At 41.2% G+C, this 13,325-nt stretch overlaps 1 protein-coding gene across 2 annotated transcripts in view; it reads right to left on the bottom strand.

Moving 5' to 3' along the window:
• Positions 1-13,325, bottom strand: part of tenm3 (teneurin transmembrane protein 3) — a 366,938-nt gene that overhangs the window by 2,603 nt on the left and 351,010 nt on the right. For both annotated transcript variants that reach the window (XM_041784623.1, XM_041784625.1), the window contains 10 exons: positions 9,365-9,562; positions 9,056-9,115; positions 6,050-6,394; positions 5,478-5,722; positions 5,220-5,401; positions 4,886-5,088; positions 2,528-2,638; positions 2,295-2,437; positions 2,068-2,192; positions 1,682-1,812 (listed from right to left, as the gene is read on the bottom strand). In XM_041784623.1, coding sequence (XP_041640557.1) covers positions 1,682-1,812; positions 2,068-2,192; positions 2,295-2,437; positions 2,528-2,638; positions 4,886-5,088; positions 5,220-5,401; positions 5,478-5,722; positions 6,050-6,394; positions 9,056-9,115; positions 9,365-9,562 — 1,743 coding nt within the window. The remainder of the gene's footprint in view (positions 1-1,681; positions 1,813-2,067; positions 2,193-2,294; positions 2,438-2,527; positions 2,639-4,885; positions 5,089-5,219; positions 5,402-5,477; positions 5,723-6,049; positions 6,395-9,055; positions 9,116-9,364; positions 9,563-13,325) is intronic.

The following is a 13,325-nucleotide window of genomic DNA, read 5'->3' as shown; positions in this document are numbered from 1 at the left end:
GCGGTCTCTGAGTTTCTGAGTAAGAAAGGTGAACAAGAGCAGAACATGTATAAGATTTACATGTTTCCTTCCCTATTTTCACTCTTTCTCTGGATGTATCACCTCTGCTTGTTAAGTGGTGTTAGTGCTGTTATCTTTCTCACTCTTTGTGCCAGGCATGACTCCCTGCTAACCCGTACACAATAAAAAGTACAGTAAGTTAAGAAAAAGCTCCAAAAACAGAAAACACTGCTTAGAGCTGAGGAGAGACGAATGACTGGCCTCGCTGGATGTTTCTTTATTTTCCTCTCTACTCATTTCCTTTCTCATTATTCTCACTCCATTTCCTCCTACAGATTCCTCTTTCCTCTCCATTTGCTCGTTCTCTCTTCTCAGTGACTGTCAGGTTGTTTCTTGATTTTTTTCTCCCTCATTTCAGTCTGCTTCGTTTCCTTCTCTATTTCCAGCCTGTGCTTTTCATTTGGACTTTCTGAATTGGTCTTTTACTTCATGAAACTTCCTCCATTTCATCTCGTTTGTCTGTAATGTGTTTTTCAGTTGGCTTAGAAAAATTCTTTCCTAATGGTCATGGTTTCATCCTTGTGTTTCCGTTTCTCCCTCCAACTCCTTTCTCTGTGTTATCATTGATCATGGATGCAAAAACTACCAGTGGCGTAACAGGTCCAAGGAAGGTGGGCATGCTTTTAATTTGTGCCCCAAAGTGTCTTGTTTAGTGGAGGATAAACACCCTGTGTTACAACCACTAACATTCAGGGGCTTTTATTCAGGTAAATGTTTGTTGCTGTAACATGCATGGCTTTATTGCTGTGCAGGTGCTACAGTTTAATCTGTGACCATGTTAGCTGATGTCAACTGCTTTTTACTGCAACTATTCTTTGTTAAGTTTTCATTTAAAGGTGCTTTCACACTAGGCAACATTGATCTGGGCCTACTTGTGTATGTACTCAGTCTGAGCAGCAGGTGGCGGTATGCACGTAGCTGGTTTACAAACCCACCAAGGAAGAGAAAGAAGAAGAAGCAACCATAGCAATGACTCTGGTCATGACCTGAGCAAAGACTATTGTTGTTTTAACCTGGCTAAAATGTCCATCCTGCCGCCATGAATGATTTAAAATCACTTTTTAAGATGCCAGCAATGTTTCTCTTCGTATCTGCACATCTATGTGCAGCTCAGAGGATTAAATGTTTTTCGTAACAAATGAAGTAACTAATAAAAAAAAAAAAACCCTTCAATACAGCAATCGATAACAAATTTGCAATATCAGCAAAATTAACTGCAATTAGAGATTTTTTAAATTGTTCTGCCTCCTATCTAATCCTGAGGAAGCTTAGCATTAGTTAATGGATGTCATACCCACAGCCAATCATAGCTTTTTCTCTCTAGTCCCTGCTTACATCAGTGCTGATGCACCATGCTGATGCTGCAGGAAAAGCTTCACCTCCTCCACCCCAGCCACCTCCTCTATAGCTTAAAGCTTGTTGCATCCTCATATTCAGATTCATGCTTCTATAGATTAATTGCTTCTGAAATAATTTCATTGTTTGAACATACATTGTCATAAATGTACTTCCATTTTGCAATGAAATGTATGATGAGAGTGTTAGATTATTTTTGCAAACCATTCAGCCCTATTAATCACACGTCTTATTTAACCATTTTAAGAGTACTTTAGATACGTACAGGCAGGTCATCCCACAGCTGGCTTTTCTTCATCTCCAGCGACGGCTGCGTCAGGTCAAACTTGGGAATGGGGAATCCTGGGATTGCATTGTGGAGATGGAAGCCGAATGTGACTAACCAGATGTTGACATCTACAGAGAGAGAGAACAGAGGAGGAAGACAAGAGACTCATTTGAGTATTATTTCACTCAATCCTCAAAGCATCTGAAAGAATGACTACAGTGTAGGTTGGAAAAGATATACTGAATAAAAAAAGCAAGACCTTAATTAATTTATTCATGAATTATAAGTGTTAGTAATTGTAAATAAAATGGGACCAAGTAAAGAACTCTTTCACCTTTACCTTAAAATTCTTATCAGTACACAATTAAGTCTTTTTTTATTACCTGTGACATATTCTTTGACCTGGTGGATCTTGCTGATAGGGTTGTTTCCTCTGAACATGTAGAGGTTAAATGGTTGGGGGTCTTTACCAACACGCGTCCATGTGCTGATGTCAGGAGTGGTCCACCTTCAGAACAAACACACACTGGTCAGATATGACGCCCGGTGACAGCCAGGTAATGTCCACAATCAGAGTAGAAAACATGTAAATACATGACAGATGACCTACCTTCCTGCAGGGATGTCGTAGTCTCGGTCCCCAAAGTGCAGCAATCGCGTCAGAGGATCGTATAGGCCGCCGTGAAAACCGATCACCAGCACAAAGTCAGGGTTGGAATCAAAGTAGACCTCGCCGTATGCTGTGTACTGAACCTGCACATAAAGACACGTTTTCATTTAAAATGGAGGTATAAAACAAATGTATGACTGGGATTTTAATGTATCTGAGATCAAATGATGTACCTGTTTGAGCAGCAGTCCGTTGTTGCTAAAGACAGCCAGCGGCGTCCCTGTGTTATCACAGGCGATGTAAAACTCCTCCCCACTGCTGATCTCCATCGCAAACACATGACCCTAAGACAAAACACATGTTAAAGCTACACACACTGTGGATGTAACTAGTAATCATAGTAGAGCTGTTATTTTTCTAAAATGAAATGATGGGGTTTTTAGCAGGATTTCATTGTTATACATTCTGTTTTACATGCAAGAATTCCCTCAGAACTCCTGCAAGAATTGCATGCATCCCATTTGTGGCCAAATGTACAGTAGCAAGTATGTGAGAGATTTACAAAGCTGCATGGTTTTACCTTTCCACATTTAGCCTGGTCGCTAACTTGTTAGCAATATCAACAGGAAAAATGTCCAGCTGTATGTAGCTGAAAGGATGCACATTCTATCAATACACTCCTGCAGTGCATGGTACGAGGACAAGGACAGCTGTCCAAGGAAATTACCCTATCGAGCTGTAACTGAAGCTCAACTTCTCTATGCATGTAAACATGCTGAATGTTGTCACTGTTGAATTTTGCTCCTTGTGCCTGCATCGTATTCATCACAACAAAACAGATTCCTCTCCGTCTGTCAGTGTTGCAGTTTCTCTAACCAGCAAAGCATTCAAAGTAGCAAACAATTTATTTTTGGTGATGAGGTGGTGCTGCTACAGAGGAACTATCCTCTCTTCCCTAATTGGGATTCTGTACATTCACCATGTTTCTTCTGAAGTCACTGGAGGGAAACCTGCTCCACACAGAGCATCATAAATCAAAAGATGAGACTGAAACTAAAATGGAAACATTTCACCTACTTCTGTGGTTGAATTTACAAACGCCTCATGTGGTGACAGTGAGATATATACACTGCTCAAAAAAATAAAGGGGACACATAATCATCATGATATTACTCCAAGTCAATCGCACTTCCGGGATATCAACCTGTCCAGAAGCAGCACTGATTGTGAATAAGTTTCACCTGCTGTTGGTGAAAAGGAAAGGAAATTAACAAGACAAGCCCTATAAAAAATGGTTTTGCAGGTGGGTGCCACAGACAGTTTCCCTCTCATCATCGTTTCTGGCGGATTTTTGGTTACTGTTGCATTTTTCCATAAGGCGGTATCTGCAACCCACAGAAGTTGCTCAGGTAGTGCAGCTCATCCAGGATGGCACATCCATGCACGATGTGGCAAGAAGGTTTGCTGTGTCTCCCAGCACACTATGAAGATACCAGGAGACAGGCCAGTGCACCAGGAGACGTGTAGGGGGCTGTCTGAGGGCAACAACCCAGCAGGAGGACTGCCACCTGCTCCTTTGTGCAAGGAGAAACAGGAGGAACGCTGGGCAAAATGACATCCAGCTGGCCACTAATGTGCATGTTCCTGCTCAAACTGTCAGACAGACTCCATGAGGATGGTATGTGGGGCCTATGCTCACAGCCTAGCCCGATTTGCCAGAAAAAACAGAATTAATAGATTCCCCATTGGGGCCCTGTGCTCTTCACCGATAAGAACAGGTTCACACTGAGCACGTGACAGACGTGAGTCTGAAGACGCCATGGAGAATGTTCTGCTGCCTGCAACATCCTCCAGCATGACCGATTTGGATTAGTGATGGCCTGGGAAGGCATATCCTCACACAGACCTCCATGTGCTAGCCAAAGGTACCCTGGCTGCCATTAGGAACTGGGATGAGGTCGTCAGGCCTATTGTCACACCATATGCTGGTGCAGTGGGCCCTGGGTTCCTTCTGATGCAAGACAATGTTTGGCCTCATGTGGCTGGAGTGTGGCAGCAGTTAATGCATGATGAAGGCATTGATGGTATGGACTAGCCTGCCCGTTCCCAAGACCTGAATCCAACCAAGCACCTCTGGGACTCATTCCATCCACATCCACCATGCACCACAGACTGTCCAGGAGCTAACTGATGCCCTGATCCAGATCTAGGAGGAGATCCCTCAAAAGACCATCTTGGGATCATGCCAAGACATTGTAGGGAATGCATACAGGCACGTGGAGGCCGTACACACTACTGAGCCTCGTTTTGAGTTGTCTTGAGGAATTTCACAGAAACTGGGTCAGACTGTGATCTGATTTTTCCACTTTTATTCTGAGTATGATTCAGAATCCAGTCCTCTATGGATTAATGATTTTGGTTTCCATTGACCGTTCTTATGTTATTTTGTTCTCAACGCATTCAACTATGTAATGAATAAAGATTATCAACTGGAATATTTAATTCATCAGGTCTAGGATGTGTTATTGAAGTGATCCCTTTACTTTTTTGAGCAGTGTATAAAAATTCGATTGCGATTCCAGCATCCGTACCTGCAGGTCGTAGTAGAAGGAGGTGATCTCGGAGCTGGAGTGGTTATAGACATGTGTAATCCTGGTCGGATAGTTCAGGTCAGCGTAGAAGAACTGGAGGTGTTGACCTAGGCTGTTTCTCGATGCCACACGCCGACCCAAGCCGTCATAACGGTACTGAATGGTCCAGCTGGCTGCTTTGCTGTAAACACGGACTAGAAGACCTGAACACGAGATAAAAAGATAAGTAGGTTAGACATAATCTTAATTAAGCATGCATTCCATGAAAAAGGGTGAACAATGTGCTTTTTCCTCATGTTTCCAGGATTAAAGAGGACCAGATACTCATTCCCACCTTTGGAGTTGTATTCAAAGATATCAGCTCCTCTCTGTCTCAGAAAACCATCCTCATCCATTCTGTACTGAACGTCTCCCAGACGAGTGATTCTGTCCCGCAGGTCGTAGCGGAGCGGCGTTAACCGTCCGCTGTTTCCAGGGTTCAGCAGGTGCAAGTTTCCATTCAGGTCATAATTATACCTATGAGGTCAGATAATTAAGCTTTTAACATCTTGTATCTTGGTGCTTTAATTCATGTCTAAAGGTGGGATCTTACCTCCACATCATCTTCTCGTTGAGAGAGACCGTCTGCAGCTGTCCGTCGACGTCATACTCATAACCATATTTAGTGGTGTTAGCGAACGGTCCGATCTTGATCTCCCGTTTGGTGACTCTGCCCATGTTGTCGTACTGAATAGTGATCCAGTACATCAGGGACCTGAAGATCTCGTACTGGATCTCTTTGATGCGGCCGTGCTGGTCAAAGTGTTTGGTGTAGGTCATCACTGCTGTGGAGATGATCTGAGACACAGGAAGATACATGAAAATTATCCTCATTTTATATCTGACACCTGCAGAAAAGCCTGAGCAGACATCAGCAGACATGACAGTGGTGGGTCATCTTGGCCAGCAGGCCCTGACACTGTCATGGAAGCTGGAGAACCCGGAGAGAACCCACGTATGCACGGAGAGAACATGCAAACTCTGCACAGAAAGGCCCTGACCAGGAAGTGAACCAGCGACCTTTTTGCTGTGAGGCAACAGCGCTAACCCCTGCGCCACCCGTTACCAACTATAAGTTTTGTAAATTATGGTCTATATAGTTAGTTTAAATCTATCCAGTCTTACCTGATTGATGTCATAATAGATGACTCCAAACTTCCCAAACTGCTCCACCTTCCCTGATATGTCATCGAACTGGTACAGGTCGATCGGCAGCGGTGTCTCATTGATAACGGCCTGCATGCTGGTGACTCTAAAGCTGTTGTCGTAGGTGTAGTCGAAGCGCGCATTCACCATCCCGTCTTCGCTGAAGCGGAAGATCTGCCGATCCACCAGCGGGCCGATCTGCCGGTACCTGATGGAGCAGATGAAGCCTTCGCTCTGCAGGTTGACAGTCTTCAGGACGCCGGCTGTCTCATCGTAAGTGAAGCTGACTCGTGTGGAGTCATAGAGGATCTCTGCTAGCTTGTTCTGAGGAAACAAATAAAGCAAAGTGCATGCTCACTACAGTGTACTATCCAAATTACTCCATTTATTAAAGAGTCTGCTGTATGAAAAACAGACTCTGCACTAGAAAAGAATACAAGTCAGACCTCATGGCAAATCTTTCCATCTTAAAAATAAACTAAAGCTAAAAGTGAGGATGATATTTAAGAAATTCAAGTCCCAAGAATCACTGAGCATGGAAACTCTCGGTCCATGATTTGTTCAAAATACAGAAAAAAGGGAGAAAAGAAACAGGACACTTAACTCAAGATTAAAATGCTGGTATGAAATAATTTTGGAAATAACTCAAATGAAAATGTTCATTTTTTTCCTCTTGGATCAAAATAGAAAACTCCTCCAATAATTGAAAAAAAAATCTTTTTTATTCAAAAGCAAATCCAAGCCCACTAATACCATTGCTTTGAGTATCTGAAAGACATCAAATCCTGAATGATTTTAGATGTTTTACATTTCAGTGAAAGAAACACCGAGGTCACAGTGATCATGGTGTCTATGATCCCTCTTTTAAGGACCTGGGTTCTTTGCAACCTTATAAAATGCTATTACTCACCAACTGAGGTGTGAGGGCTGATTTAGATTTAAAACTGAACAAGGTTAATCTGGTATCTTTTAGTGTTTTTGCAATCTTAGTCATGCTTTTATGAAGCCTGGACTACCATAATTCACTTTATGTGGACATTAGTCAAGCATTCTTGGCTCGTCTCCTGATAACCCATAATGCAACAGTTCTTTTCTGAAAGGCACAAAAAGTGAGAAGCATCATCATATTCATTATCCTTGCCTCACTCCACTGGCACTCTGCTTGTTAAGGATTCCTTCAAAAATATCATCATTTGCTTCCAAATCAGCCAGCGGTGGGTTCTGTGGTATGTTTCCACATAGCACACCCAACATTACTGTAACTGTATTTTATTTAGAGTCATGTTGGACTTTCTAATACTACACCATTGTTCTGAAAGGTTGTAAAGACACAGTTTTATGGATCATGTCCACATTGTGCTCCTGTGCTTATATTAATGCACATGCAATCATTCTGTCCTATAGCCTGCCTCTTCCATCAGGACCAAGGCCGAGGAAGAATAATTATGCTGGAGTACAAACAAAATGGTGGTCAAAAACACTGGGACACTCTGGAGTGGGAGTATGCCCTAAATCTTGTCATGTAACTCATTTTTATGCCATGTTTTTAAACTCTAAATTTAATTATTTAATTAGTCCTTGATCTACTGTTTACTTTTTTCTTGTATGTAATTTTTAAAAATGTATTTCATTTATTTCTACCAGTTATTTTTAGGCAAGTAGTGTATTATGTAAACCAAAAATACTTTGGCAAACCCAGATAGTTTGTTGTTATTGTTGTTTTAAATATGCTCTAAACACTAAGCTGGTTTGGACTGGGAATGGCTGGACTAACTGGACTGGGCTGGACTGGTCTTATCTGGTCTGGTCTGGATTGAATTGGATTGGATTGAACTAGACTGGACTAGACTAGACTGCTCTTGTCTGGTTTGGATTGGATTGGATTTAACTGGATTGGACTTTACTGGACTTTTCTTGTCTGGTCTGGATTGGACTGGACTGAACTGGTCTTGTCTGATCTAATCTGGTCTGGATTGGATTGGATTGAACTGGACTGGACTGGACAAGACTGGAATGTTCTTGTCTGGTCTGTATTTTATTGGACTGGATTGGATTGGATTGGATTGGATTGGATTGGATTGGACTGGATTGGATTGAACTGAACTGGATTGGACTTGACTGGACTTTTCTTGTCTGGCCTGGATTGGATAAGAATGAGCTGGATTGAAATGGACTGGACTGGACTGGTCTTGTCTCGTCTGGTCTGAATTGGATTGAATTGGACTAGATAGACTGTTCTTGTCTGCTCTGGATTGGATTGGACTGGACTAGAATTGATTTGAATGCAAAGTATTGCACTAGTTGGATTGGACTGGCTTGTATTGAATTAATTTGGACTGGATCATATTGGACTTGTTAGTACTGACTGGATAGCACTGAATTTGATTAGACTGGATTGGCTCAGATTGGATTGAGTTATATTGGTTTGTCCTGGATGTAGCAAATTAGAGTGGTTTGGATTGGATTGGACAAGGACTGACTTGGCTTGGCTTTGTTTGGATTTAGTTGGATTGGATTAAATTGGATAAAACTGGAATGGATTTGATCAGATTGGATGGGGTTGTTTAGTATCAGATTGCACTGGATTAGACCGGAATTGTAAGTATTGGATCGATTTGGATTGATTTGGAGTGGATCGTATTGACTGAATTTGACTGCTTAGTTGACTGCCTAGGACTGGATCAGATTGGATTGGATTGGACTGGACATTTTTTGTTGAAATGTATGCATCCTTATTTTACAGATTATCATAAAATTTTTCAGGAGTGTGTAGAGATTATATGTCAGTTAAATGAAAATGAAAACAGATCTAATTGAAATGTATTGTTTAAGTCTTTAAATGTTCCCGGTCATTCAGGTGATCTGAATTCAGTTTCATCCAACAAAACAACTAGATTTGGTCAAAATCCTTGATTTTTCATTCTATGCCCAAAAAAATTCCTCAGAAGAAGCCTTTATAATGTTGAAGTAAATAAATGTACATACCTGTCTACGATATTTGTAGAGTATGCGTCGGCCGGTGCCCAGATGAGCAACTCTGAGGAGCTACAGAGAGAAAGAGAGGATTGATGAAATATCACTGCAATGATGCTTAGATCAGTGATTAGCTCTAAACAGGACAATTACCACATTAACACTGGACAGGTTAAGGACAGGACAGATGCAAATCATAGTAGAAAAGCATCATAAGAAAACACAATGAGCTGTGGACTGGGAGTGTTTAACAGGACTACATGTCTGGTTTTCTGTGTAGGGTGGAAATCATCGTGCAGGAGAAGACAAAAAAAGACCCACCTGTCCGTCCTCAGAGTAGTCAACAGTGACTGAGGCATTGCTTTCTGGGGGGGTGTAGATGTTCCGGTAGTACCCGATGGATCTGATGGTCTGCATGGTGTGACGAGCCACACTGGGCATGGTGACAGCAGACAGACGGTCACCCGAGTCATAGTCGAAGATGTATTGATGTTGACTGTGCAGCAGCAGAACCATGGACTGTGAGGGAGGGGGCAAAACAAGGGGAATCAAACAAACAAACACTGAGGAACAGGCAATTTTAGCTCTGGCATACAAATTCTACAACATATTTTTTATTTTTTTTGCCCAGTTTGAACCATTGGTACAGCCATAAAAGGCACAAAAAAGTGCTTCACCTCTTCCTTCACCCCATCTAGAGCTCTTCACCATGATGTGGCGCCATCTACCAACAACCTACTCAGATAATTACGAAATATGATGCCACAATGGGCGCAGATTCTGAAGAGACCATCAGATTTCATGTTTTCAGACATAGGCGGACCACAAACAGAGGACTGGATCAACTTAGGTGATATTTTGTGAGCTGGTTAAAACTTGCATTCCTGAATATATGTGCAAAAACACTAAAAACATGTATTCCATCATATTTCCCTTTTAAAAAAAGTAACTGCAGTGTTTATGAACCTTATCCACCTTGTAATGACACCCTAGGGAATGTAAGGGCAACTCAAGTCCACACTATAAACTAATTACTCTTGATTGGTCCACTGACCAACCAATCAGAGAGCCCCCTCTCACAGCAACCACTTCTTGGTTACTTCCTGTTTGACAAACTTTACCCTTTCAAAATAAGACCTTAATTTGGAAACTTAGGCAAGGTTGAAAGGCGTTCTTTGGGTGTCTGCAAGATATTTACATCATTCAGGAATGTTTTAAAAGCAATGCCATTGGATATAAAGACATAAATATAGGATTTTACCATTGCTAACATTACTTTGGCTCATCATGGTGGGCTGCCGCCTCGGTCATTCTAAAAGAAGATCCTTTTTTACTAAACTAAAGTGACTTCTTTGTAGCTGCTGGCATGTTCTTTTAAAATCTTAGAAATACAGCCAGCTTTGAAATGGGGCCACATTGTTAGCTCTACATTATGGATTGCTATTCAGAAATAATAACATATATTTGACTGAACAACTGTCATTGAGTCGAGTCCTGCTGAATGTCCTTTTGTGCAGTTTGTGGATCTGAACCCCAGCTGAGGATGTCATTGAAAAAGTCTGAACAAAAGCACAAAAGAAACAAGGATGGTTATAAAACTCCTCGGAGAGTGAATCAGCGGTGGCCTCGACATGTTCTACTGACCACCAGGGATTTAAAACCCCAACATTTCCTGTAAGATGCAGGCAGCGGCCAAGGAAATTATTTCTCACCAAAATATGACCCAACATGTTTTCTAGGAGTACATCCAACGTGATGTTTTCTTCAACTCTCATGCCCTGCTGCATGATGTCCTTCAGTTGTCAAAAGCATATCAGCACCAACAAATCTGCTACAAGAGGAGGAATGTCTGCAAGCTACAAGACAGGCTGCCAAAACAAAATCAGCAGCCTTCAGTTTCACAACACCACCTCCTCGAGTGTCCTGCTCTGTGTTTACACAGGGATAATAACTTAAGATGTGAGAAAAGAACAGGTCTGAGAGTGGCGAATCCTCTTTGTTTGAAGGATAACTCTATAATTGTGACATGAAACTCTTCCAGGTGTGTGCTCCTTGCCTCAGGCAGGTGTCAAAGTCACCTCTATAACCAATTAAACAGGCCAGAGGAGGATGCCATATAGATGGCCAAAGTGCAAAACTTCTTAGCTGCAGGATTCCAATTTGTGGATTTCACGTTGGATGAGGAGAATGCTCATAGCATTGTTACATAATATAGTCCAAAAAGTGTATTATCGAAAGCAGTGGTTTTCAAAGTGTGAGGCGGGCCTCCCCAGGGGGCGCCACAGAGCTTCAGGGGAGGCGTGGAACCATAAACCTGAAAAAAGGTGATTTGCTTTGCGAACCTCTGCTGTGCATTGAGCAAAATGGATAGACTTATAGTTACTATAGGGACTATGCTAGAGCAGTGTTTCTCAACCCTCAACCAAAGAGCAAAACTGTTGAAAAATACCTTTGCAAAAGCCACAACCTAACAGGTGAAAACTGGCAAAAACAGCTTGAAGTAGCAAAAGATATAGGTCAAAGGTGGCAAAATGGTCAAAGAGCAGCTAAAAATGGGTGAAAAGGGACAAAATGGGGAGAAAAAGTGGAAAAATGGTCATAAAGTAGCAGAAATGGGTAAGAAGTGAAAAAATTAGTGGAAAGTGCCTAAAATGGGCAAAAAGCAGTCAAGAGTGGCAAAAAAGAGGCAACAAGTGGTATGTAATGGCATTGGTAATTCAAATGGACAAAAAGTGGCAAAAAAATTGTGAAAAAGTGGCAAAATGGGAAAAAGTGGCAAAAAGGAGAGTCAAAAAATTGGAAAAAAAGGAAACAAGTGGTATGTAATGGTAAAAGGTAGCTCAACTGGACAAAAAGTTGCAAAAAATGTTTTTTAAAAAACGGCAAAAATGGCATAAAAGTGGCCAAAATTGGAAAAAGTGGCAAAAAGACGTTGCAAAATGAGCAAAAAACTTGGGGAAAAAAGGTATATTTAATGATGAAAGGTAGCTTAAATGGGCAAAAAGGTGAAAAAGGGCAAAAATGGGATGAAAGTGGAAAAAATGGGGAAACCTGGCAAAAAGAAGTTGTATAATGGCCAAAAAAATATGAAAAAGGGGTATTTAATGGCATTATACCTGAATAAGAGAGAAAGGCAGATGTTTAAGGACATTTGTAAACCAAAATTTCCAAAATATATTAATGTTAAAAATGTTTAAAGATTAGACATAAATGTTTGAAATTTTTTTTTTTTTTTTCATTATTATTATTATTATTACTATTTTTTCAATTTCAATTTCTTTTTGTGGATGGGGGTCCACTGAATGAATACTTTGTTCTTTGAGGAGGCTCACTCTCCCACCCTTTGAAAACTCCTGATCCAGAGGGTATCCTGAACAATAAGCATTCTGCAAGAAAACAAAAAGTTTTATTGGTATTATCAAAAAAAATTCTTCAGATAAAGATATAGTCCTGTTAGACACAGGAGGAAGTTATATGCTGGCCTCTTTTTCAATGGTGTTAATTACACTCCACCCTATTTACCATATGCAACATCGCTGATATTGGTAAATTCAATTTCCCCATCATTGTGTCATGTCATTTTGGAGTTTGATTTAGCTGTCTCTGGTCAAAAAGAGACAAAATCCAGACTACAGACGTTTAGCCAGATTTTGGTCCTAACTGCATCGTCACAGCCTCTGTCAGACGTCTGGCCCGCATACAAACGTTGGGAAAAACAGCAATGACACAATCAACAATGCATCCAGAACACCCCACAGCCATGATTTGACAAGACTGGCCTGTCAGAAATCTTTTTACAAGCTTTCACCAAGACAGGACAAGATTTCTGTTGCATAGTCTGACATGATGTTTGATCATGTAGTCTGATCTGCCCACAAGTAAACGAAATGACACCAGGATTGAATTTGTGGTAAAAATGTAAAAAGAACCAAAGGTTGTAAAGTGCAGTACTTGTGGAATTATTAGAAATCTGCTGAAATTCCTGTCTGTAAATCCTCCACACTGCTCCTTGATGTATTCCTGTTATTTCACTATCTACACGTTGCCCATGGTGTTAATCATATTAAACGCCTATACAGCTGCAGTTGGCTGTTATTTTTGCATCGCTGTACATGATGAATCCTGCTTTTTCACACTCCGTCTCCCAAAGCGACTTCCTGCGAGCATTTTCAGCGAACGTGACAGATGGAGACAGGAAGTGAATGAAAAACAAGTGCAAGAGAAGGTGAGACCGTGCACAGAGTGACATGTGGAGTAATAGAGTGTGGCTCATTTATTCACA

This window comes from Cheilinus undulatus, linkage group 4 (genome assembly GCF_018320785.1).
Source record: "Cheilinus undulatus linkage group 4, ASM1832078v1, whole genome shotgun sequence".
Lineage (NCBI taxonomy): Eukaryota > Metazoa > Chordata > Actinopteri > Labriformes > Labridae > Cheilinus > Cheilinus undulatus.
This window is presented reverse-complemented; position numbering and strand designations above follow the sequence as displayed.